The sequence below is a fragment of the Microtus oregoni genome, unplaced genomic scaffold (assembly GCF_018167655.1).
Source record: "Microtus oregoni isolate MIOR12 unplaced genomic scaffold, Mior012 000029F_ref0000214, whole genome shotgun sequence".
Taxonomy (NCBI): domain Eukaryota; kingdom Metazoa; phylum Chordata; class Mammalia; order Rodentia; family Cricetidae; genus Microtus; species Microtus oregoni.
Window position 1 is genome coordinate 3,035,363 of NW_024543088.1, and position 27,784 is coordinate 3,063,146.

A 27,784-nucleotide genomic window follows, 5' to 3' on the forward strand; every position below is an offset into this window, starting at 1 on the left:
TATAAGTCTCACATGCGGGGGGGGGGAGGGTAGAGGCAGGAGGATTCTGAGTGATGGGATTACAGATGTGCACCACGGCGCCAGGCTCTTGCGGCACTAGGGATGGAATGCAGAACGTCACACAAACCGTGGAAGCACTCTACCAACTGAGCCATATTCTCAGACTTAAATTTCCCTTAAGAACAAGAACTCCTGGAGCTATAGATGGGTTAGGGGTTAAGAGCTCATACTGCTCTCACAGAGGACCCGAATTCAGATCCCAGAACCCCACATCATGTAGTCTACAACCCCTGGAACTCCAGTTCCAGGAGATCTGATGCCCTCTTAGCCTCTTTGGCCTCGTTGGATACCTGTGGTACACACACTACACACACACACACACACACACACACACACACACTAATAAACATTTGTGTGCTGCATGCCTTTAATCCCAGCTCTTAAGAGTAAGAAGTAGGTAAATCTCTGTGACTTCAGGGCCAGCCTGGTCTACACAGGGTGTCCCAGGTCAGCCAGGGCTACATATTGAGACCCAGTCTCATAAATAAATAAACCTTTTAAAATAACAAACATTTCTTGTGTGTTGGTGTGTGAAATCTTCAAAATGTCTTTGCCTCCCCTTAGTCTCACACAGCACAGTTTGGAGCAGAGACGTGACATCACCAGGTGGCAAAAAACTTGGTCCCAGCCCAGCTGGCTTCTGAGCCTGGCTCTACCGTGATGTGAGAGTCGGGGGCACTTCAGTTAGCCTGGTTGACGCCTGAGAGTCAGTGGGGCCAGGAAGAAACACCTGTGCATGCCTGGCTCTCCGCCCGAAAAACAGAAGCAGCAAGCTATGCAGTGTTCTCTGCACACCGGTTCTCAAGTTTCCCCTGGAGCTTTGCCCAGCATCGTCCACCAGGGGGAGGCAGATGCCACCCAAAGACATCAAGATCACTCCCCCCAAGATCCCAGTTACACAGGCTGAGGAAATGCTCAGGGCGCGGAAATGTGTTTGCTGAGTTTGAATCCCAAGCACTCACGTAAAAAGGCTGGGTGTGGTTGTAACTCCTATAACGCCAGCACTGGGGCAGAGGGGGAGACATACAGACAGATCCTGACATCTCCCTGCCGTTACATACACCGTTATATACACCCTGTCTCGAGGTAACAAAGTAGAGACCGATAGAGAAAACTACCCAGGATCCTCCTTTGGGGTCCCCATGCATGTTCACACACACACACAACCTCAATGACAACTATGCATTCCCCCCAAATGGAGAGCTCAGAACAAAGACCTCTGAGCATCATGAGTCTTTGAGGTGTCCCGAGTACCTGCTAGATCAAGGTAAGGTCCCTGGAACATTGATTTTGTATCTTCTGTATGCCGGCACTCTCCCAATACAGTAGATGGAGATTTGTGGAGCGCCCTCTCTACGCTGTCTCCATGTCAGGGACCATTTATTGAGCATTTTTGTATACTGGATTCATGCTGGTAAATACGCTGGAGCTTTCAATGGGGGACTTTCTGTGAGCCTGGTCTCTGCTACTATAGTCCACAGAGCATTCATTGGCTGCCTTCTGTATTCTAGCTTCTGGAATGCTGGTGTGGCAAGTCAGGGATGAAGGCTGAGGGAGGTTGCCGGTTCTGGTGCTCCTGTGTCTGATTTATGACGACACCTCGATGACTCCAGACACCATGTCGGCTCCCGTGACCCGCTGCTCTGATCACCCTTCTTCCATAGGATCCACCCCAACTACACAGTCCTGCTCATGCAATCCCACTGTCACATGGACAGGGCAGCGCTGAGCTCAGCAGACAGGTGAGAAAACTAAGATGCCAGGCTGAAAGTCCCAGGGCTTCTGGGCCGTAACAACCAACTCCCAGTGTTTCCCATGCCAGGATCTGGGTGCCTTGGCAGGGGCAGATTGCAAGCCAGACAGGCGGGGGCTGGAGAGTTAGCTCAGCAGTGAAGAGCACTGGCTGTTCTTCCAAAGGACTCGAGTTCAATTCCTAGTACCCATGTGACAGCTCACAGCTGTCTATAATTCCAGATCCAGGGGATCTGAGACATACACATGCAGACAAAACACTCATACACGTAAAAAATTAATTTAAATTAAGAAGAAAAAAAGAAAACCAGACATGCATCCAATGCTGATGGTGCAGGCCTATTATAATCCAAGCTACTTAGGAAGCTGAGATAGGAGGGTCACAAGTTTGAGAGCTGCTGGTGACATAAAGTGAGGCTGAGGTTAGCTCTGGGCAACTTAGTGGGGTCCTAACTAAAAGCACAAACAGGATTGGAAATGTGGTTCAGTGGTAGAGCTGCTATCTAGACTCCCCCAGGGAGGGGCTGGGGTGTGACTCAGTGGTAGAGCCCCTGCCTAAAATCCCCCAGTGAGGGACTGGAGTGTGGCTCAATGGTAGAGCACCTGCCTAGAATCCCCAGTGAGAGCCTGGGGTGTGGTTCAGTGGTAGAGCCCCTGCCTAGAATCCCCCAGTGAGGGGCTGGGATGTGGCTCAGTGGTAGAGCCCCTGCCTAGAATCCCCCAGTAAGGGGCTGGGATGTGGCTCAGTGGTAGAGCCCCTGCCTAGAATCCCCCAGTAAGGGGCTGGGATGTGGCTCAGTGGTAGAGCCCCTGCCTAGAATCCCCCAGTGAGGGGCTGGGGTGTGGCTCAGTGGTAGAGCACCTGCCTAGAATCCCTCAGTGAGGGGCTGGGATGTGACTCAATGGTAGAGCACCTGTCTAGCATCCTCCAGAGAGGGGTATAAGGGGAAGGAGCATGGCTCAGCATATGCAAGATCCTAAGTTCAAGCCCTAATACCGCCAATAAAATTTTTCAGAGGGCCAAAAACAATATAGAAAAGGATGTCATATAAGACAGCTGCAGGGAAGCGATGGCCTCCTGTCACAGAGGCCAAGATGGGAATAACACGTCTCCTAGTCACCAAAAGGTCCCAGAACCTAGAAGAGGAGACCTTAGAACTAGAAAGAACAAGCCTGCCCACACCTCAATCCTGGAAGTCAGCGCTCCAAGAACTGTGCAAGAATAACTGTGTGCCCAAGTCCTGAGTGTCAGCTACTCCATTCCTGCAGACAGAGGACGCCGGCCCCTGGTGCAGAAGGTGCATTCATTAGCTCTGTCAAAACCCCCAAGAAGCAGTGACAATTGATGCTGCCACCAGCTGGTCTGAAGGTGGGTAGACAGCTGATAGAGAGACCCACAGGTGGGCAAGCTTATCACCCTCTGCGGGGAAGAGGTCCTGCACCTGTCACCAGGAGCCACCCTATCCTCTCCTCTGCCTTTAACTCCAGGCAAGCCACCCATGGTGCCGGCCATGTGGGTCCAGGGTGATGTCACGGTTGCCGTGGCGACCTAGGGCAGGCCATTATTTATTTATTTCTGTCTTCTACAAAACTCCCCTTGTCTCTCCTGCAGGCTGCAGCTACTGAATGGAGGGTGATGAAGGGGGAAAAAGAAAGGCTTGAAGGTGGGGGGAGCATGGCTTGGCGAAAGTCCAGGAAGCCATTCCCACCACCCCACAGACCCATGGACTTTTCTCTTAACTCCTTGTGTCCCAGTGTTTTTCTTCAAAAAACCCTAGACAGGCATTTTAAAGGGCAACAAATTCACTTTTTGGGTTTTCATTTGTATACATAAAAATGTCTCCCTATTTTGTAACATGGTTTTGGGGGTTTGAAAAGATTGTTTTGATCGTGGAGTCACCATCACACAAAAATAATGCAGCTGCATATAACAATGCATGCCTGTAACCCCAGGTCAGGATCAGGACGTTAAGGGCAGCCTGAGCTACACAGTGAATTTGTGGCTAACCTGAGCTACGTGATACCTGGTTTCAGAAAAGCAATGGCTGAGTCAGTACAAAGCGCGTTCTTAGGTGGAAGGGAGCTGTGCTTGGAATAGCAAGCAGTCTATGCAAATGAGCCAGAGAGGCATTGTGCCTGCCAAAGAAAAATGAACTGTGTTGAAGGAAACCTTAGGGCTGAGGATGCAGCTCCATGGTACTGCACTTGCCTGGAACCCCCAGTGAGGAGTGCGGGTGGGGTCAGCAATAGAGCGCCTGTTTGGAACCCCCAGTGAGGGGGTGCAAGTGGGGTCAGCAATAGAGCACCTGCCTGGAAACCCACCCCCCCACCCTCATCCCCCCTCTCCGAGTGAGGTTCTGGAGGTGTGGTTTAGCAGGAGACTACATGCCTAGTATGTACCAAGCCCTGGTTTCTATCCCCAACAGTGAAAAAAACATCCTTGTTAAAGATCATTTTGGTCATTCCTCAACTGTTTTTTCTCTTTTACCCCATGCACAGCCTTTAAGCCAGGTTTTAACATTTATTATAACGCCATTGAGATTCACCTGTGTTGTTATATACTCTTTCCTTATTTTTAGAGAGAGAGAGAGAGAGAGAGAGAGAGAGAGAGAGAGAGACTTGGAATCAAGATGCCTGTGTGAAGGTCAGCAAACAACAGAGTTGGTTCTCCTCTTCCATCTTGCGCGTGCCAGGACTCAAACTCAGGCAGCCACGCTCGACAAGCTCCTTTCACTGCCAGGTTGTTCCATTGGCTCAGCATGCTGCGGTGACTTTGTTAGGGGGTGCTTTGTTTATTCGCTTTGTGTGCATGCCCGCACATGTATGGAGAAGTTGATCTCACTCCCAGTTTGAATGTGGGTGCTGAGAACTGGATGCCAGTCCACAGTTGTCACTGGATCTGCCAACGGAGTCATTTCCACAGCCCCGTTCCTTTTTATTTCTGTGTAATTCCTTTTATTTTTTCAGTACTGGAGCAGGACCCCAAGGCTTTGTGCATGCTAGGCGCCATGATTAGTGGTAGCTGACGAACTGATGGAATCTAGAATCACCCGAGAGTCGGGCCTCCAGCAATACTTGTGGGCATCATCTTGACTTTATTAACTGGGGAGGGGGAGACCCGCCCAATGTGGGTGGTACCCAATCCCTGGGATCCTAGACTGGATAAATGGAGAAAGAGGCTATGCCTTTACTCCCAACCCTCCTGTAGGCAGAGACAGGCACTTCCCTGGGAGTTGGGGGCCAGCCTAGACTACACAGAGAATTTCAGCTCAGTTAGATACAGTGAGAACCTGTCTCAAAAGTGGGGTGGGGCTAAGTAACCAGCAGCAAACATTGTCTCTCTCCATTCTCCTGATCATGGGTACAGCTGACCAGCTGCCTCAAGCCCTGCTGCCTTGACCTGCCTGCCATGATGAGGAGGGTCCTGAACTTGAGCTGGAATAAATCCTTCCTCCCTGCTGTCCTTGTCAGGATGCTTAGTCACAACAACAGGAAAAGAAGTCAGAACACCGGGCAAGTGCTCCTGCACAAGACACTCCCCAGCCCCCTTCCTTTTCAGTGGTGTGTGTGTGTGTGTGTGTGTGTGTGTGTGTGAGAGAGAGAGAGAGAGAGAGAGAGAGAGAGAGAGAGTACACATGTGTGCTGAGTGCCTGTAGACGCCAGAGATTGATACTAGGTGTTTTCCTCAATCTCTTCACCTTCTCCTCTGAGTTCTCAGGGTCTCTCACTGAACCTGAAGCTCACGGATTTGGCTTCGGTGTTACCAGTGAGCTCTAGGGATCCACCAGTCTTGGCCTCCCCAGGACTGGGGTTACAAACGTACACTGCCATGCCCAGCAGTGTTGGGGATCTGAATGCAGGTCCTTGTGTTTGTGCAGCAGACACCTGACCTCCCAAGTCACTCTCGACCCCAGCCCCAGAGTTCTGATGTTAACAGACAAACTATATCAGAAATAGCTGCTTCAGAACCAAACTGACGATCAAAGCAGCAACCCCAAGACCGCAGGAAGCTGAGTGCGCTAGTCCCAGCACTGGGCAGGCAGAGGCAGCAGACTTAGGAGTTCCAGGCCAACCTGGGCTACATGACAAAGACCTTGTTTGAAACTAACAAACCAAGAAAGATAGCTAGAAATTTCCAGCACTCTTAGCAGGCCCTTGATAAAGTACAGGCGGAGGCTGAGCCCTTCTCTCCCATCTCTGGAGAACAGACTTCCCATTCTGTGGGCAGCCTTGAAGCCCCGATGGCCGTGTAGCTGCAGCCCCTTGGCAGACTCCCAAACTGAGCCAGAATCCAAGGCCAGACACTGGCAGCTGAGTACAGAAAGCTGAAGGCCCTTCCTGGCCAGCCAGTCTAGCAGACTCGGTGAGCTCCTGGTTCAATGTGAGACAATCAGAAAAGTGAGATGGAGGCCCTGAGGAAGACACCTGCAGTCACTCTCTGCCAGCTCATGGTCAGAAGTACAGTCCACTGCATGCACACAGGCTAGTTTATACATGAGAGGGGCCAGGGAGGTGGCTCACCGAGTAAAGACACTCGCTGTAAGTGTTAAAAAAAAAAAAAAAAACAGGCAGTGGTGGTGCACGCCTTTAATCCCAGCACTCAGGAGGCAGAGGCAGGCAGATCTTTGTGAGTTCGAGGCCAGCCTGGTCTACAGAGCTAGTTCCAGGACAAGCTCCAAAGTCACAGAGAAACCCTGTCTCAAAAAAACCAAAAAAAGGGCTGGAGAGATGGCTCAGTGGTTAAGAGCACCGCCTGCTCTTCCAAAGGTCCTAAGTTCAATTCCCAGCAACCACATGGTGTCTCACAACCATCTATAATGAGGTCTGGTGCCCTCTTCTGGCCTGCAGGCACACACACAGACAGAATATTGTATACATAATAAATAAATATTAAAAAGAAAAGTAAAGAGAAAGAAAAAAGGCCGGGCGATGGTGGCGCACGCCTTTAATCCCAGCACTAGGGAGGCAGAGGCAGGCGGATCTCTGTGAGTTCGAGACCAGCCTGGTCTACAAGAGCTAGTTCCAGGACAGGCTCCAAAGCTACAGAGAAATCCTGTCTCAAAAAACCAAAAAAAAAAAAAAAAAAAAAAAAAGAAAAGAAAGAAAGAAAAAAAAAGAAAGAAAGCCAAGATGGGTACCTCTCGGAAGGCCCTGACCAATTATGCCACTAAGCAAACATATCACGAGCAACAGAGTTAGTGAAAGAGGTTTGTTGGGGGAGGAGAAGGGGACGAATGAAAGAGTTAAAGCTGTGTTGGAATGGAGACACGAGGGAAGCAGGCAGGTAGGCAGACAGAAAAACAGAGAAAACAGGGAAAAGTCAAGAGGAAGAACAGAGGCAAGAAAGAGAGAGGGAGCTATGCCTGGCAACGGTGCACATGTTACATAGCTCATGTGGGAAGACACCTGGCAACAGGTGATGACGTCCGCAGCAGAGGCGGGCTGCTGCCGCAGGGATGACTAGCAGCTTCCGCAGCAGAGGCAGGCTGCTGCCTAAGCGCAAACAAACATTTGCTACCAAATCTGATGATTTGAGCTGATTCCTGGGTCCCACAATGGTAGATGCAAAGAACCAACTCCCACAAGGGGTCCTTTAACTGCCACACGGGTTCCATGGCAGGTGTGTACCCCCACATACAAATACAATAAATAAAATAAAAAGAAAGGGAACTATGGATTGTCATAGTCTATAGCTCAGGGGAACCTAAAAACACTATGCTAAGACAGCAGGCACACTCCACTGAGTACTTCCTAGCATGCACAAGGTCCTGAGTTTAATCTCCAGCTCTCCCCCAAAAAGCTAAGCTAAATGAAAGAAACCAACTCAAAAGGCCACATAGAAAATGGAATACACAAATACATATTTGTATCACAGTAGCCAGATCCGCAATGACAGCTTGATCTTAAGAATTACTTGAAGGGAGGAGGAACATGGTGAGTAACTAGGTATTAGGTCCCAGGATTGAACAAAAGTTTGGTTTGGGGAGTGAGAAGAGTGTTTTGGGCATATGGGAGAAGGTAGGTTGGCTTTTTTTTTTTTTTTTTTTTTTTGGTTTTTCGAGACAGGGTTTCTCTGTGGTTTTGGAGCCTGTCCTGGAACTAGCTCTTGTAGACCAGGCTGGTCTTGAACTCACAGAGATCCACCTGCCTCTGCCTCCCAAGTGCTGAGATTAAAGGCGTGCGCCACCACCGCCCGGCTCTAGGTTGGCATATTTAAAGGTGAAGTGTCAAGGTGTAGGCAAAGTCAGAGCAATATACTAGAGCAGGGCAAGGATTGTTGCAAAACAGTACATCTAAGAAACCTATGGGAATGACCCCTACTGACTGGACAATTTTTAATTCTTCTATGCACAGAGACTTCCCAAACTATCCAGGACTCCATCTCTCTATCACCAAGCAGATCGTATCTTTAAGACCGAGCAAACAGTATGCCTCAACTGCTTCTTTAAAAAAAATCATTACATTCGTGTGTGTGTGTGTGTGTGTACACGCGCGCGCGCGTGCGCACGCGCGTGCATGTATCAATAGCCTCCATCACTGGTTCTCGCCTTCCACATTGCTTGAGGCAGGTTCTCTTCATTGTTTGAGACGGTGTTAGCCATGGTAGCTGGCCTGGAGGCTTCCAGGGATTCTCTGGGCCTCCCATATTGTCACAGAAACACCAAGATTACAGATACACACTAGTGTGTCCAGCCCTACCTGGATTGAGGCTCTCTGACCTCAGATTCTCGTGCTACCACATAAACTCCTCTCTCCTATGGCCATCTCCCAGGCCCCCAGAGTCTCTCATTACCGTGAAACTCTTCCAGTAGTCTAGGCTGGCTGACTAGGGAGCCCCATAATTCTCCGCCTCCCCAGCACTGGAATTAGAGCACACACACTCTGAACCTGGTTTCAGGTGCTGGAACTCAGGACCTCGTGCTTGCACAGCTAGCACGTGACAAGATGACAAGCTCCCTAGTCCCAGCCGCGGAGGTAACGTCCGAGAAGTCGATTCATCAAGGTAAGGACAAGTGGAACCACAACCTAGATGTTTTGCTTTTAAATAGGATAGCACTACATAGCCCAGGCTAGCCATGGATGCTCAGGCTTCCCGCTTCTACCTCCCCAGTGCTAGGATGACAGATGTACTCCACCATGCCTGGTAGTCACACAGTCTTTAAGTGGCAAGGCCACTTTGCTGACCTGGAAAAGCAGGAACTATGAGGGAAAGCCAGCCAGACCTCACTGCCAGCTACACTGGGAAAAGGCGAGATGCAAAGAGGACGAGAGATACACTAGCTTTTAGAGATAGCCCAGGTTGGCCTTGAAATCACAGCAATCCTCGCATCTGCTGCCCAAGATGGGATTACTGGGCACGTGCTACCCACACCGGGCTAACGCAATGCTAGACATGGATTCCAGGGCTTTTGACATGTTAGGCAAACACTCTACCAACTGAGCCACACCCCAGCCGTATTGATTGATTAATTCATTGGTTAATTGATAGTGATTGATGGTGGTACTTCGGGTAGAACCTCACGCTAACTACCTCAGAGCCACACCCATGGCACTTTAACGAGATTTAAAAATAGAAGCTAGCTGGGCAGTGATGGTGCATGGTTCTAATCCCAGCACTCGGAAAGAAGAGGCAGGAGGATCTCTGTGAGTTCGAGGCCAGCCTGGTCTATATAGTGAGTTCCAGGACAGCCAGAGCTGTTACTCAGAGAAACCCTGTCTCGAAGAACCAAGAAAAAAAAGAGAAAAAGAAAAAAATCTAATGAGCCAGACACATTTTAATTACTAAAATACAGGTTTTAAATCAGTGCTCAAGACCAGATAGAAAAAAAATATATGCATGTTGGGAGGGGATGGGGTGGCTAAAAGTCAGAAAGATAAAGGAGCTTGAAGCCAAGCCTGATGACCTGAATTCAATTCCCCAGGACCCACATAGTAGAAGGGGAGAACTGGACCCCAAAAGTTGTCCTTTGACCTCCATTTTGTTATCGGTATGAGCTCCATTGCTCTGAAAGAAAATGTCTCACTTCCAGTAGCAGTGTTTTACACACACACACACATACACCACGAAGGGGATATAAATAACTTTAAAAAACAAATGCCCAGTTTGTTTTCTTTTCTGCTGGGTGGGCTCAGCACTGGCTAAGATCACTGTCAGAAACCCCCTGGATGCCCATCCACAAGAGCAGGGGAGTAAAAGATGGGAACTCTACACGGGGACCTGCCAGGCCACATCTGGAAGGAATCAGGGCTGGACATAGAAATACGGTCAGCAGTGGGCAAGGCGGAGTGGCCTGCGTACTACCGGGTGTGTTCCCATTAATTTTAACAGTGGAAGATTGGCGTCCGCAGACAAAAATGGGAGCCTGACCAAGCCGAATGGGTCAGAACTGATAGAGGAGGCTGAGGGGGACTGGGAGACCCTGCCTCGGCTTCCTTCCATAGGCTCTCTCTCTCTAGCCTGTCACTAGGGTGTAGAGGTCCCCAGAGAGAAGGAGAAAGTTGCTCCAATCATTGCCCCTCCCCCGCTGGGCTGGTGCCTGCCAGTGGCGACCCTGAGTCCCTTGGACAAGAGACTAAAGAGGTTTGCCCAGACTCCTGGACAAAGGGAGTTCTGTCTGTCGGTCCCACAGAGGCCAAGGACAGCCAGGAACAAGTGGGGCCCTGGGAGGCAGTGCTCCCTCTCTTTAGAGCCCTTTAGAGCCCCAGGCAGTTTCTTTGTGTCCATTCATATATATTCAGGGCTCCTCCCACTAGGCTCACAGTGCCCTGGCTCGGTCTCTGGGAAACAGACCCTGGGCTTGTGCCACCTGAGACTCCTCATGGCATCAAAATGGCCAGGCAAGCCATGCCTAGGGCTGCAGGCCTGTCACTCCCGACTACTTGGGAGGCTGAGGCAGAAGAATAGCAAGTTCCAGGCCTGCCTGAGCTGCAGAGAGAGTTCAAGATCAGCTTGGAGAACATAATGAGACCCTGTCTAAAAATAAAAAGTAAAAAGGGCAGGAGGCACTGCTCAGTGGTAGAGCACCTGCCTAGAATCCTCTAGTGAGGGGCTGGGATGTGGCTCAGTGGTAGAGCACCTGCCTAGAATCCTCTAGTGAGGGGCTGGGGTGTGGCTCAGTGGTACATCACCTGCCTAGAGTCCCCCTGTGAGGGGCTGGGCTGTGGCTCTGTGGTAGAGCAGCTGCCTAGAATCCCCCAGTGAGGGGCTGGGGTGTGGTTTAGTGGTAGAGCAGCTGCCTAGAATCCCCCAGTGAGGGGCTAGAGGCATGAATCAGCAATGGGTACTTGTCTAGCCTGTGGAAGACCTTGAGTTCAAGCTCCAGTACTAGGCGTGGGAATCCCACTACTGAGCTCCTTCTGGAACATGTCACAGGCAGTTCCTCCATTGGGAGGATAATCTGGTGCTACCATTCTATAGACAGAAACACAGAGGTACACACAGAACACTACGTTCACTCCCCCCCCACACACACACTAGCAGTCAGCAAGCAGTGTGCCCTACCACCAACATAGCTCTGCTGATTTAATGGTACACCCAGGGGAGTTTCGCTTAGGGGAAGGCTTAGGTCCTGAGCTAGTCCTGCTCCCTAGCCTGTGCACACCAGCAGCCTCACCCACCTTTCCAAAGAGGGGTCCATCCCAGTTGGCCTTTGTGCTCTGCTCTGAAGACCGCAAGTCCAGCTCCCTGCAGAGTTCAGTCTGGCAAAAGAAAACTCTGACACCACGCCACAGCACAGATTCGCAAACCACAGCTCCAACCTATAGTGTCAGCCTGAGATGCACATGAGAGGTTTACAAGATGTGTACACAAAAGGCCAGTGACAAGGCTAAGGGGGTCGTGCTTGCCAAACACGCTTGAGGGTCACGGTTGGAGCCCACCACAACTACATAAAATCAGGCATGGTGGTGCATGCCTGTAACCCTAGCACTATGGAGGTAAAGGCAGGAGGATCAGGAGTTCAAGGTTATCCTCAGTTGCATAGCTAGTTTGAGACTGGTTGGGATACCTGAGATCTTGTCTAGAAGGAAGGAAGGAGGGAGGGAGGGTGAGAGGGAAGGAGGGAAGGAGGGAGGGAGGGAGGAGGGGAGAAAGGGGGGGAGGAAGATTAGTTAACACACATGCAATGACACATGCCTGTGGTCGCAGCACTCGAGAGGCTGATGCAGGAAGATCACTAGTTTGAGGCTAGCCTAAACTATGTAGTGAGAACCTGTGTCAAATAACAAAAATACAGAGGCCAGTGATATGGCTCAGTGGGTAACAGAACTTCCTCCAAACCTAACTTCTTTAATGGAAGTTAAGAGCCAACTCTGGACAGTTATCCTCTGATCGCTACATGTATGTGCTGCACCCCTACACACACACACACACACACACACACACACACACACTAATACAGTTTTTTTCTGATACATGGAACAGCTTGTTTTCAGTCCAATTTCACCCCTCTCCCTCCACAGAATCCAAGCATTGGCTCTCAAGTAAGGTAGCCACAAATAGATTCCCTGGGAGACTCACACATCCTGGAGCAAACTGTGTTCTCTCTCTCTCTCTCTCTCTCTCTCTCCCTCCCTCCCTCCCTCCCTCCCTCCCTCCCTCCCAGGGGTTCACAGAGCTGTAGCATCCCTACATCTAAGGATATCCATGCTCCAAATGCATTCGAATCGATTTGTTTCCCTCTGAGATCTTTCTTCGAAATACAGTCTTGGCTTTTTCTTGGATCCAACCACTTTGAAATACTCAATGAAAAATAAGGGAAGTAACAGCTGGGGAAGCAGGCAGGGTCCTCTTTATTAAGAGAAAATACTGGAAGGGGTAATCAGGAAACTGCAGCACCCTAATGACTGACAGAATTGATTCTGATCTTGATAACTAATGGCCAGAGGGACCAGTAGATGTGAGGTTGCTAGGCAACAGGATACTCAAAAAGAGCTGACCATTATCTCCAACGATCAATGTAACGTAGTTGGAAGCATCGATGTCTTGTCTCCTGTTGAGCTGTGCATGAAATGCATCATGCACTCCACTTCTCTTCTCAAAAATGTCAATTGTGAATATCATTAAGCCCCGGGTGGTACATCTGCGCTGCTATGGAGCCACCAGCCACATAGTTAATTAAATATGAATTCATTAAAAGTAAGAAGTTGGGTGTCAGGATGCCCGCCTGTAATCTTACCACTCTGGAGACCAAGGAGTATCAGCAGCCATTCTCAGCTAAATAGTGTTTGAGACCAGCCTGGACTACACAACAAAGAATAAACCCAGGCATGCTGGCAGCTCCAAGTTAAGGCCAGCCTCAACTGGTAAACCCAAACTTCAGAAGATCAGAAGACCAGGCAGGCAGATGATAGATAGATAGATAGATAGATAGATAGATAGATAGATAGATAGATAGATAAATAGCTGGATATAGTAGCACATACCTATAATCCCAGCACTCCAGAAATGAAGGCAGGAGAAACAGAGTCAAGATCAGCCTGAATTACATTGAGAGTTCAAAACCAACCTGGGGGGGGGGGGGATTTAGCTCAGTGGTAGAGCTGGGTTCGGTCCTCAGCTTCAGAAAAAAAAACCTGTCTGAAAAAGATGGACTAGAAAGATGGCTCAGATGGTAAGTGCTTGTCACACAAGCATGAATATCTGAGTTTGAATCTCCTAACATCCATGAAAAAACTGAGTGAGGCAGGGTGTATCTGTAACCCTAGCTCAGTTGGGGGAAAGGGGCCTAGAGACAGTAAGTCCAACCCAATTAGTGAGCTCCAAGTTCAGTGAGAGACCCTGCCCCAAAAATAAGGTAGAGAGCAACTGAGGAAGACATAAAACACTGACCTCAGGCTGGTGCACACTCATGCACACATGAACACATGAATACAGAGAGAGAGAGAGAGAGAGAGAGAGAGAGAGAGAGAGAGAGAGCGCAGCCTTGTTGGAATCCAGAGAAACAACCCCATTATTCCAAAATTCCAAATGAGGAGACCTCTTACAAAGCAACTGAATGCTCCCCAAATATCCTGCAGAGAGGGGCATTGAGGAAGAGTTCTGAGCAAACAGAGGCCACTGGGCTATCAATGCCTGCTCATAGACAAGACCCTGGGTCCAACCAACCCTCCTGGAAGAGACAGCTGGCAGGATGGCTTTTGAGTCAAACTAAAATCTGGTGAGCCCCAGCATCGTGAGCCGAATGCTCACGCCCCCTTGTCAAATTCATACGGTACAAACTGGATAAGATTGCATCAGGAGGAAGGGTTCTGAGACAATGAAGTCAGGAGTGCGAGCCTCATCAATGGAATTTATGCTCTCCTCAGAGGATACCAGTTCTCTCCAGCCTTGGCACTATGTGAGGGCACAAGAACTATTTGGACATCGGAAATCTGGGAAACACAGACCATGCTGGAAGTCTGATCTCAAATTCAAAGTTCCTGGCACTTGGAGGCAATTTCCGATTGATTCAGATTGTGGCTGATTTTCACTTTGGTGTTTGAGACAGGGTCCAACATAGCCCAAATTGGTTTTGAATCTACATAGCCAAGGATGGCCTTGAACATCTGATCCACCTCATGATACAAACTCCGGGTCACATCCCGAGTGCTGATGTTACAAGTGTGTGACACCATCTATGACCTCAATTTCTGTGGTGAAACTTGGTCCTCAAACAAACAGCCACTACCTTCATCAGATGAGCTGTGCCCGCTGCACCAGTCCACCATGATTAGCATCCCCTCATCCACGGATCATCGAACACTCACCTGAACTTCCAGCTGCTCCTCGTTATCATTCGGATGCCATTCTTTCCTAATTACAAGTGGCTTCTGTGTCCCAGAGTTGCTGGGGTACACCTGCTGGGAAGTTAACTGAAGGGACTCTATCTGTACAGGCAAGGAAAAGCCACCATCCGTGCTGGCAAAGATTGTCTGATGTGGGTGCTTTGGGGTACCCCACATTCCTGTAAGCAACCTTAGCCATGTACTGTAAGCAAGCCCAATAAACTCATAGATTTCTCCAGAGAGAACCCATGGACTCAGACTTTGGCTTGTCACTGGGACCTTACAAGGAGGGGTGGGCACTACTCCTATTTCCCCAGGGAAGAAATTCTAGAAACAGATGTTCATTAGTTGTTCAGTCTTTGACATTTTGGAATAGCTGCCCCAACAGTCTGAGACAATTTAAAGATAATATTGCATTATACGAACTCCGTTATGAATTGAATATGATTTGTCCCCACAAGCTCATGTGTTGAATGTGTTGTCTCCAGATGGCCTGCTATTCTGAGAGATGATGGACAGTTTTGGAGGTGGGATATATCTGGGGAAAAGTAGGTCACTGGGAGTGGGTCCTTCAGAGGATATTATTCCTGGCCACTTCCTATCTCTCTCTGCTTCCTGTGACCAGCTCTCCTCCACATGCTCCAACCACCATGACATCCTGTCCAAACACATGAGGCCAGTGGCCTGTCTCAGAAAACAAAAAGTCAAGACCACCCTGGCTTAAAAGTGAGTTCAAGACAACTTGGGTTACAGTCACGTCTTCAAAAGATAAAAACAAGGCTGGGTGGTGGAGACACACATTTAATCCCAGCACTCGGGAGGCAGAGGCAGGCAGATCTCTGTGAGTTCGAGGCTAGCCTGGTCTACAAATCAAGTTCCAGGACAGCCAGGGCTATACAGAGAAACCTCTCCCAAAAATCAATCAGTCAATCAATCAATCAATAAAATGGGGTTGGCTTGCTCAATGGTTAAGATTGTGTTTGGGTCTCAGCACCCATATCAGGTGGTCCACAACCATCTGTAACTCCAGCTCCAGGGCTTATGATACCTCTGGCCTTCATAAGCACCAGCACCCACACATGAACACACACAAACATATGCATAACTTAAAAATGCTTTTAAAAAGAGGGCTGGGAGATGGATTGGCGAAGTGCTTGCCTTTCAAACACAGGGCCCTGAGTTCAGTTCTCTGGACCTATGTAAAGAAAAGCCAAGGGTGGTGGTGTACACCTATGTCCTCAGCGTCAAAGAGGTGAGAACAGGCAAACCCTTGGGGCTCACTGGCCAGCCAGCCTGGTCTGTGTGGCATGTTCTGAGCCAGTGAGAGAGTCTGTTACAAAATAAAGGTGAGGGATGACATCACAAGTTCACCTCTGGCCTCCACAGACATGTATACACCCATACACACACACACCCCACACATACATGTAAACATACACACACACACTGCATACATATACATATCCATGCACACACATCCACACACCTCTGCCCTCCATATATGTGTACACATACACACACACACAGAAAAGGGAGAAAGGAGAACGACTAGGCACGGTGGTGTAGGTCATCACAGCCTTCCAGAAGCTGAAGCAGGAGGATCATGAAGTTGAGGCCGGCCTGGGCTACATGGTGTGTTGAAAGCCAGCTTGAGCTACGAGGTGATTTTGAGTTACATAACGAGACCCTATCTTGGAAACAGAGAGGACAGGAAGGAGGGAGGTGAGGGCACACTATGACCAGTGCTGAAATGACAGCTCCACTAGCATGTCCAGCGGCCCTCTAAACTGGTCTGCCACTAGTTGGCACCTACTGTATACCACTTCTACCTTTCCTCACCTCTCCCTGTAGCCCATGAAGACATCACAGTTCATGCTCTACCACACCCACCCCTCCCTGCACCCACCCCACGCCACTTCTCGGCTCTGTTAGCCAAACATAAACGCTCATGCGAACTGTGGGAAGGCAGGAAATTGTCTTGGCCCTGGAGCCAGGACAGAGCCTGACCGTCACAGGCACGGACAAGTGATCGTTTTGTTCTGTGTTGGTTTGGGTTGGCTGGCCCAAGCCCAGACTGGTCTGACACACACTACTTTCCCGCCTCCACTTCTGAGATTGCTGAGATTACAACTGTGCAGGGCACACTCAGCAGTTGCTCATGTCATGAACACATGAGGTACAGAGGTGACTCATGCCTGAAGTGCCAGCTCTCAGGAGACAGAGGCAGGAGGATGGCTGTGAGTGAAGGAGAGCCTGGGACATATATTGAGTTCTAGGCAAGCATGGGCTACAGTGTAAGACCCCATCTCAACAATGACAAAAGGGGGCTGGAGAGATGGCTCAGTGGTTAAGAGTACTTAGTGCTCTTCCAGAGGTCCCGAGTTCTATTCCCAACACCCAGATTGAACGACTCATGGCTGCCTATAACTCCAGCCCCAGGGGATCCAACAGCCTTCCAGCTTCTGCAGATGTTGCATTCATGTGGGCACACACATACATAATTTTAAAAATAAATCTTAACCGGGCTTGGTGGTGAGCACCTTTGCTCTCAGCACAGCAGCAGAGGCAAGTGGATCTCCCTAAGTTTGAGGACAGCCTGGTCTACGTGGTAAGTTCCAGAACAGTCAGAGCTACATAATGAGACTCTTGTCTCAAAATTAAATAAATAAGCAAGTAAATAAATAAATATTTTAAAATTTAGATTTATAATTGGTAAACCTAATTGTTCACAAAGAAAACGGTAAATGGTGTGTGTGTGTGTGTGTGTGTGTGTGTGTGTGTGTGTGTTACTGTGTGTGAGTTACCGTGTGTGGATGCACTTGAGTGTGAAGACACATGTGTGTATGCCAGATGTGAATCCTCGGTCTTGCTCCTCAGGAGCTGTCCATTTTGATTTTTGAGCCAGGACCTCCCACTGACTGGGGTCCACCTGAGTAGGCTAGCGTGGCTAGCCAGGGAACTCCAGGGATCCGCCTGCCTCCACCTTGTCAACTCGGGTTATAAACACACGCTGCCATGTCCAGATTTGTATGCGGGCACTAGAGACTAAACTCAGTCCCTCAAGCTATCGTGGTGAGCACTTTACCAACTTTTCGGCTTAGTTTTTGTCCACTTGACAGAAGCTAGAGACACTTGGGAAGAGGGGATGAGGAACTGTTCCCGTCAGATTGGAAGGTGGCCTTGTCTCTGAGGCATTTTCTTAATGCAAGTTGATGGAAGAGGATCAGTGTGGGCGGAGCCGCCCCTTTGCCGAGGGAAGAATGGACTGCGTAGGGAAGCTGACTGTGAGCCAGTAAGCACTGTCTCTGTGGCTGTCTCTGCTTTGGGTTCTTCAATGGTGGACTGTAAGCTGTCCAAATGTGTGGTGTGTGCACGTGTCCATGTTCATTTATGGGTGCTCACGCATGTGTGCTGTGACGCTTAGAGGCATCACGTGTCTCCCTCCATCAATCTCCATCTTATTTTTTGAGGCAAGGTCTCTCACTGGACCCGCAGCTCTCTGTTTCAGCAAGACTGGCTGCCCAGCAAGCTCCCAGAAACCTCCTGTCTCTGTCTCTGCCCCGACCCCAGTATGGGAGTTACAGATGGTTTTTACATGACGGCTGGGGATCTGAACTCAGGTTATCATACACACCCAGCACTGTACCAGTGAACCATTTCCCAACCCCATGAATGTGCTTGTTTGTTTGTTTTTGGGCTTTTGAGGCAGGGTCTCTTCGTTTAGCCCTGATTGTTCCAGAACTCACTCTGTGGACAGACCAGGCTGGCCTCAAACTCAGAGATCCTCCTGCTTCTGCTTCAGGAGTGTTGGGATCAAAGGCATGTACCACCACCTCCTGGCTTTAAATTTTTTTATCACATCTATTTACTTATTTATTTGTGGAGGGGCTGCATGTGTGCATTGGCATGTATGTAAAAGTCAGAGGACAACTTGCAGGAGTTAGCTATCGACTTCCACCACGTGGATACCAGAGATTGAACCCGGGTCATTAGGCTTGGCAGTAAGAGCCTTTACCTGCTGAGGCATCTTGTTAGCCCCATGAATGTCATCATCATCATTATAAAATTATATATATATATATTTATATATATAAATATAAATATATATAAATATATATATTTTGGGGGGGGACGAATGGACATGAGTACAGGTGTCCCCAGAACCCAGAAGAGGGCATCAGATCCCCTGCAGCTGGAATTATGGGCTGCCTTATGGGTGCTGGGAACTGAGCTCAGGTTCTCTGCAAGAGCAGTGTGCACTCTTAATCACTGAGCCATCTCTCCAGCCTCCCGTGGACGTCTTCTTAGTGCTGCCCCCTGTGGGTCAGACGACTCACAACATGACACAACCTCTCCCCCCTCCCTCTCTTGCACCAATACTAGCTACAGATGTCCAATTGAAGGAGCAATCGCTGGTAATTATTAACATCCAGACTGCAGAATCCCCATGGGCCCTGACCTCCCACTTGTCCTCTTGCCCCATGGTGCCTGGCGGAATCTGTCCTCAGATCCCAGGGCTACAGAGGTCAGACCCTCAGTCTGAGAACATGGCAGTCTGGGCTGAGGATGGATCTGAGATACAGAGGACAGAAAGGGGCTTCCTTGACTCCACAGGGGCAGTGTTCCCTGACTTAGGAACCCATCCCAGCTGCCAAGCCTGACGACCTGAGTTTGATCCCTGGATCCTGCAGGAGGAAGAACGGATTCCTGAGAGTTGTCCTTTGATCTCCACATGAAGGCCACAGCACTTATGTGCACACACACACACACACAATATAAACATACTAAATATTAGTCAAGTGGTCCCCTTTTCTGGGAGTACCAAATCTGTAGTCACATGTACCAGTGTGTGGGTAATTTAGGGACCAGTTACTTAAGATCAACAACCAAAATAGGCACAGTCTATGGGACCCAGTTTTTAACCTTTGGGGTCCAAGCTAAGGCTTGGGGGTTGCTGTTATAAACGAATCAAGGAGGGCTGGGAGGTGGCTCAGTGGGGCAAGCGCTTGCTGTGCAAGCACGAGGGTTGAATTCGGATCCCCAGCTCTCACGTAAAGACTGACTCAAAGCTGGATGCAGTGATACATACATCTATAATCCCAGCGCTCCTACAGTGAGATGAGAGGCGGAGATGGGAGATCCCCGGAAGCTCTAGGGTAGGGCAGTCTAAAGTACACAGCAGAGAACGAGAGACCCTGCCCCAAACAACATGGAAGGTGAGGGTCAATATGTGAAGTCATCCTCCCACCACACATGTGCCATGACACTCATGCCACCCCCCAACATGCACATGCAAATATACACGCACACATTACACGCAACACACAAGCACTCCCACACGCCAAGGAGAAAGAAACAGGCAGATCCTGGGGTTCACTGGGTCAGTCAGTGTAGTAAAAATAGTGAGAGACCCTGTCTAAAAAGTCGAGTGGAGCCAGGCGGTGGTGATACACACCTTTAATCCCAGCACTCGGGAGGCAGAGCCAGGCAGATCTCTTTGAGTTTGAGGTCAGCCTGGTCTACGAGAGTAAATTACAGGACAGCTAGGGCTGTTAGACAGAGAAACTTTGTCAAAAAAAAAAAAGGATGGAGAATGATGGAGGACACAACATTGATCTCTCATCACATGCTTGCACCTGCACATACACACTGAAAAGAAGGCAGACTGACTTCTGTGACAGACTCATACCCTGGGTGCCACAAGTGCCCCAGGCTCCTGCCTGAGAAGGTATCATGTTCCAAGACTCCAGGGCAAGGGGACCCTCCTCTTCTTGTTCTCTCAGCCCATCACTTCCCTCTGTGAGGGCACACAGAGTCTGCGAACACCATAGTCCTCATAGATCACCTCTGATCTAATACAGGTTATCAAAGAACCACTCCCCATTCTTCACACCAGCAACTAAAAAGACACAGAACTCTGTGGAGAGTTGTTCCATTTCCCAAGATCCAATCATATTATCAAAGAAAAAAAAAAACCTATCTTTATTTAAATACTTTCAATACTGCCTTGGAAATAGAGCTCATTGGTAGAGCCCGTGACTAATATGCATGAGGCCCATACCTTCCCCTTTTCAGTCTCCTGTGCAGCCCAAGCTGACCTCCAATGGGCAATCCTCCTGCCTCAGACTTCCAGGTACAAATCACAAGTTTCATGTACATTTTAATGCTCTTGCTCTCCAAGAGAAGTGTCTGCAGAGACTGGAACGTTCCAGACTTCTATGCAGACGAGAATCCACCCGCCACAGACATCCTGTGCCCTGAAACTGTGGCCAAGGTAGCTGAGATGCAGCCTTCCACATTTTAGTTAAGTCAATGGTTTCTAGTTAAGATAAAGTAGTCACAGGTGGTTCGTGTTACTTTATCTGACAGCAGAGTTTCAGGGTTAGGGCTGTTAACAATTCAAATATAAGAGAAAATTGTTTATATAAATAGCAGAATAATTTTGGCGCAGTGACATCAAGAACAAAAGTTAATTAACAGGGCATGGGTGTGGAGAGATGTCATCCCAGCTACCCAGGGGGCTGAAGCAAGCAGATGGAGCTATCCAGGTCAGCCTGGGCTACAAAGCAAGATGCTGTCTCAAAAAATAAAATAACAGGGAATACAGTATGCGGTTCCCCATTTGTATACTTGCTGGACCCTACAATGTCTGGCCAGTAAAAGAGTGAATGAAGGGGTGACCTACAGATGCCAAGAAGTGAATGAAGGCAAGAGAGAGCAGGAGATGCCAGGCAGTGTGAATTCATGAAGCAGGTGACCTGCAGGTTGCATGTTCTGAGGGCCTCGCTAGTTCCCACCCAAGCATCGGTAGCAAGGGCAGCTCCAAGCCTGTTTCAGAGCCCCTGTGTCTCATGGGGCACGTGCTCTGCTATGGAGACTATTCTTCCTGTGGTTGGCACTGCCATTGTCTTTGGTTGGCGTGGGTGTGATGTGCGGGGGAAGCAGAAAACCGAAGCAGCAGCTTAAGCAAACCAAATGGGGATTTCAAAAATATACCAGGGCTGGGGAGATTGCTCAGTGGGCAAAGCGCCTGCCTTGTAAGCATGTGGACCTGGGTTCAGACCCTAGAGTCCACCTAAAGCTGGATGCAGCAAGACACACCTGGAATACCAGCAATCCTATAGCAAGATGGGAGGCCAAGACAGCGGACCCTGCAGAAGCCTGGGAGCAGCTAGTGTTCTCAGTGGCAAACAAGCCTCAAACAAGGCGAAAGGCAAGGATCCAAAACCCTCTGGCCTCCACATGTGTGCATGTGTTCACACGTACACACAAGCAAGTATACACACCCACATCCACAAAGAGGAAGACAATGTGCCCAGCAGCAGGCCAACTAGCAAGATCAGACGGGGAGCGGGGGTGGGGGGGAGTAGACAAGTGATGGATAGCGAGCCTCTCATCTGGATCCCAAGAAACCCTGTGCAGGGCCATCTGCCATAACACAGGAAAACAAGCAAATGACCTCTACCTCCAGTCTCCCACTCTCCACACACACAGAAACCAGCTGAAGCCCCACAGGCCTGCCAAGAAGAAAGAACTTCTCAGACAGCCCCACTGACCTTGACAGAGTAACTTTCTACAAACTACGTCCAAACTGCTCTGAAAATAGAAAAAATGCAAGCAACAGCAGCATAAACAACCACCACTTTAGCAGAGCCCAGGGACCCGAGTCTACCCCACCAGCCGCTCTAGAGGCTGAGACAGGAGCGCTGAATGTTTAAGACCTACCTGGGTCACAGACTGAGTTCCGGGTCAGCCTGGCCAACTTAGGCAGACCCTGCCTCAAGACTCAAGTCACAAAGAGCTGGAGGGAGGGCTCAGTGGGTAAAGTGCTTGCCTTACAAGTGTGAGGACCTGAGTTCAGATCCCCAGACCCCACATGAAAAGTCAGGAGTGGGGACAATGAGATGAGATGCAGAGATCACTGGATCCCCGGAAGTTTGAGGACCAGACTAGCCTGGCAAAACCTCAGACCCTGTCTCACCTGAGGACCAACACCAGAGGTTGTCCCCTGACCTTTACACTTGGGATGTGCACACGTGCACCTGTCCACCGACACCCCTCCCCTAGCCCCAGGAATGCACACACCAGAAAGGTAAGCATGTGGCCGTGGGGTAGAGCACCTCTGGCCATAAACAATGCTATGGTATGTCCCCAGCACCACAAAATGAAATGAAAATAAAAGAGGCTGACGATATATAGAATGCTTGCTCAGCAGGTACAAGGCCCCTAGATCCAGTGACCAGTTCTCTAAAAACACACACAAAAAAGTATAACAACCAATACCTGGTAACACCTGTCTTCATCTCAAACACCACAGATATCACACCTATCATCTTCCAGCCGGAAACTACTTCTAGAACTTACAGCTTTTCACAACACCACAATTCTGACTGGAATATGAGTCTTTTCAGTTTGTTTGTTTGTTTGGTTGGTTGGTTGGTTAGTTGGTTGAGACAGAGTCTGATGTAATCCACGCAGGCCTCAAACTCAATATATAGTAGCCAACAATGGCATTGAACTTCTGATTCACCTGCCTCCACCTCTCAAGTGCTGGGATTGCAGGCATGAGCAATAAAATTCAGTGTATGCAGGGCTGCGGATGGAACCCAAGGCTTCATGCATGCTAGGCAAGTGCTCCACCCAGTAATCCGCATGCCCCCACCCTGCCCACATCTTAGGAGTCCTGAGCAGGGCCACAAAGACGCTACCAACCTCATCTAGTAGTCCCACTGACAGGCAGAAAAACTCAGTGAGGACGGAGTTAAGCACCAGCTCCAAGCCTTCCCATGGACCCCTCTGTGGGACAAACTGGAATCCTATCTTTGTCTCTGTGTGACCTCAGGAGGAAATCCAAGTCCTTTGCAAGAACTCCGCTGTGGAGCCATTTGACCCGGTCACTGCACACTGGGTAGCTTGTTATATGACCTGGAATTTGGGAACCACAGGACCTGCCTGCCCGTGCCCAGAGCCGACAATGGGTAAATACAGGCCACAGATGAACCGTCCCCGGAACACAGTAGCACAGATGTGTCCCAAGTGCCATTTCAGGAGTGGAATGTTCCAAAACCCACATGTGCAAGAGAATGAAAGGAACCATCATGCGACCATGATATGGGCTTTCAGGCAGCTATTAAATGGGCTTGGAAATAAGCTGGGCTGTTTGTGTTTTGGTTTGGTTTTTCTTTGTTGATGTTGTTCCTGCTTCGTTTTGACAGAGGGACTCACAATTGATCCCAGGCTACCTTAAACTAACAATTCTCCTCCCTCAGCCTCCTGAATCTGCAAGAAATTACTACAAACAAGGAAAGCAGCAGGTCAAGCTGACTTGTTGGTTAGTTGGGTTTTTTTTATTACAGTTATCTGTGTGAGGTGGGGGCTGAGGGGTACATGTAGCACTATGCTGTGGGGAGGTCAGAGAGTCAATTCTCTTCTCCCATCATGTGAGTCCTGTGGATCAAACTCAGAAGAAAGGGGGCTGATTGCTCAAGGCCCTGCTTCGGTGCAAGCTTGGCTACGGGTGGATTCCCAAAGGCTAGCTGCATTGCCCTTCCTTTGCTTAACAAACATGCGTGCATGCACATGTGAGTCTGGAACCCAGCAAGCTTGGAGCTTAAAAAAGAGGGCAAACCAGTTCAAAGTGTGAGTAAGATGCCACAGCCCATCGCTGGTTCATGTTATCTAACGACCACCAGGCAAAACAGAAACCTGCAGCCTCCCATGGCCTTGACTGAACTGAGACAACATTGCTGCAGAAGGAGCCTTAGCCATGGCCACATGATACAGACTTCTGTAGACATCTCCAAAGATGCCCCTGTGCCCGGTGTGAGAGGACCCAAAGCTGACTCAGTCTGGGGAGAAGGGCTTATTGGTCACAGTGAGAACAAGTGTGCCCTCAGAGCACGGTGGTGCAAGACCCTCATCCCAACATTGGGGAGACAGATGCAAAGCAGATCTCCGAAAGCCCAAGGCCAGCCCGGTCTACAGAGAAAGACCTTGTCTCAAAAACAAAACAAACAACGAAAAACCCCAAGAACTAAGTTTCAGGATACATCCTGCTGTGTAACGAATTAAAAATTGTATATCAAAAGAAAGATAGGTTTTATCATCTCCATACAGACCATAAAACTGAAAAATCACCAAAGAAATGAAGCTTCATCTGTCTTCTCTATTAGACAGCTGGGACTCCAAAGCAGGTGCCACCAAGATGGTCCAGTGGGTAAAGGCGCTGCTGCCAAGCCTGATAATCCCAGTTTAATCTCTGTAACTCACGTGGTGGAAGAAGAGAACATCCTCACACTGTTCTGAGACACCCCCCAACGTGAATGCCATGGCACACCCCCACACACACACAAATGTAATTTAAAGATTATAATAAGATAAAAAGAACCCAAACTTCTTTTTCTAGCATCTCCAGATATCCAAAATTTAAAAAAGAAGAAGAAAACGTTAGTAGAACTAAGAAACACCCACTGTGCCTTCCCGACCTTTTGGGGGGAGGGATGGATGTATATTCGTGGAAGGTAGTATACACACACGTGTTCATGTGGAGGCCAGAGGGTCAGTCCTTCCTCCAGAGCCTCCCACCTTGTTTTGGAGTCAGGGGTCTCTCTCTGGGACCTAGAGCCTACCTGATTAGATGCTGGATGGTTGGCAAGCTCCAGGGGGCCACTTGTCTCCACCTCCCTGGCACAGGGATTCCAAGGGCATCACATCTGGTTTTCTAGCTCGAGTGTTGGGGTTCAGACACAGGCCCTCAGTCTTGAGGGGCAAGCACCTCATCAACTGAGCTCTCTTCCCAGCCCCTGGGTCTGTTTTCAGAATATAACAGAATATAACAGAATACCTGAGACAGGCTAGCTGAAAGGATTAGAGGTTCTTGGGCTAGGGGAACAGCTCAGGGTGCTTGTCCACTGTGCACAAGGCACTGATCTTCGTCTCCAGCATTGCGTAAACTGGGTATGGAGGTGTACACCTCACCCAGCACTCGGCGCCGCGGGACATCTGAGGTCGTCCTCAGCTGTGAGCTAGAAGCCATCTTAGGATACAGAGAGTAGAGGCTCTGGAGACTGGAACATCCAAGTCCATTTGCTAGCTTCAGTTCAGGGGTGGTAAATCTGCAGGTGAGTGCAGAAGGGGCAAGCCCGGGGGGGGGGGGGGGGGGGGGGACTATAACAACCAGCTCTGGGGAGAGCTCCTCCAGTCTCTGAGAGAGAGCACTCACCCAAGTGAAACAATTCTATCTCTTAAGACCTAATCCCTTCTCAAAGGCCCACCTCTCCAGCCACCACAGAGGCCACCAGGCATGCTGGCACACACTTGTAATAGCAACTGTCAGGAGGCTGAGGCAGAGGGATTGCCACTTGTGCCAGGCTCACCCTGGACGCATAGTAAGTTTCAGGGAAGCCTGGGTTATGGGGGTGGGGGGCATGAAGGGAATGACAAGGTGGCTCAGCAGTTCCAGGAGAAGCCTAGACAGAGACCTGAGTTCAATCCCTGGAACTCACATAAAGTTGGAAGGAGAGAACCAATTCCACGATGCTGCCTGACCTCCACAAGTGTGCTGTGGCACACAGAGCCCACACATAATAAAAAATAATAGATATAATAACAATCTTTCAAGGCAGTCAAATCAAATCAGAATGCACACTAGATATTGAAGACTTCAGATTTCTACAAAGAGTGCAAAATATCTCACAAATAATGTGTTCAGATGGACTACATCCTGAAATCATGTATACACAGTATTCATTAATATATACTCTTTTGTGGTGTGTGGACTCCCAGCCCTAATTTCAGCATTCAGGATGCTGAGACTGGAGAATTAAGTTCAAGATAAGCCTGGCTACACATTTAGATCAAGGCCAGTCTGGTGTACGTAGCAAGACTGTCTCAAAAAAACGATAATGAGTCAGGCAGTGGTGGCGCACATCTTTAATCTCAGCACTCAGGAGGCAGGAGCAATCGGATCTCTGTGAGTTCGAGGCCAGCCTGGTCTACAAGAGTTAGTTCTAGAACTGGTTCCAAAGCAACACAGAGAAACCCTGTCTCGAAAAACAAAACAAAAAACGATAAGGAATGACCAGCACTTCAGAGCCTGACAGATCTCTGCGAGGTCAAAGGGCAGCCTGGTCTACAAAGAGGACTCCAGGCCAGCCAGGGCTACCATAGTAAGACTTGTCACAAACAAAACAAAACAAAACAAAACAGAAAAAGAAACCAGGGCTCAACTTGGACCCCAGAGATTGGGATAACCATCTCCTCCTGAATTCTGACCCTCAGTTTCTCCGCCTCCAAAGGGGACCTATCTATTCCTCTGCCTTGCCTTGAGAGTAGACACTAGGTGCGTGCAAAACCCTTTTTAAATGTTACCCACGGAGCCCCGTAGGGATGGAGCAGTTCCCCCGCCCTGCTGGCATCGTAAAGTGCTTTCTAAGGATCATCTCCTATTAACCTCCCGTGGTCCCTAATGGTGGGGACTCTAGTTGTTCACCGGGTCGCAAATGTGGAAACTGCTCTGGACCGATGAAGCGCCTCGCCTAAGGGAGAAAGGAAACGCGGAGAAGCCGGGGCGCCGCGCGCAAAAGCGGGATAACAATTTCCACTCCATTATGAAGACGATACTGCCTGGTTCCTAGGTTGTTCTAGCCCCGGGCATTAAGCTCAGTTCCCCAAGCAGTGGGGACAGGAAAAAGGGGCCTCAGAGCCCTGACCCTTGTCTACCCCATCCCACCCCCGCCCCCAGCTCCGCTGCTCACCTTGCGTATTTGGTTTTCTGGAAATCCAGCAGCCTGGCCAGAGTGAACATCACCGCGGTTCCATCAGCACCCGACCCGGGGCTGGAACGCGGGAACGCAGGCAGCCGCTACAGGAGGCGCAGCAGGTTGGAAGGGCGTCGGATCCTCCGGCAGCACCAGGGCCCTTAGCAGACCGGATCGGCTGCCTCCGGAGCCCCTAGCCTGGAGTCTCGGGATAGCAAATCCCGAGCAGATGGTGGCGGGGGCGGGGCGGGGGCGGGATATGGGGAGCGGGGTGGGGTGGGGGACGACTCAGGAGCACGCTGCCAATCGCTTGGCTGGGAGGTCCCCTCTCTCCTGTTAGCGTCTCCCGGTGTCCCCTCCACCCCAGCTCTTTTCCAGCCAGCAGAAGACAGCTTGGACTAGATTGAACCGCCTCTGCCGGCGGTTGTCAGCTAGGCCCGCCACAGGGG

At 49.6% G+C, this 27,784-nt stretch overlaps 1 protein-coding gene across 2 annotated transcripts in view; it reads right to left on the minus strand.

The window, feature by feature from the left end:
- The window catches only part of LOC121464957 (monocyte to macrophage differentiation factor 2), a 43,256-nt gene extending 15,693 nt beyond the window's left edge, over positions 1-27,563 (minus strand). Inside the window, exon 1 of one of the 2 annotated variants that reach the window (XM_041678092.1) lies at positions 27,333-27,563. In XM_041678092.1, the coding sequence (XP_041534026.1) occupies positions 27,333-27,382 (50 nt within the window). In that variant the 5' untranslated portion in view covers positions 27,383-27,563. The remainder of the gene's footprint in view (positions 1-27,332) is intronic. The other variant, XM_041678091.1, reaches the window with a different exon arrangement.
- Between the last annotated feature and the right edge of the window lie 221 nt (positions 27,564-27,784).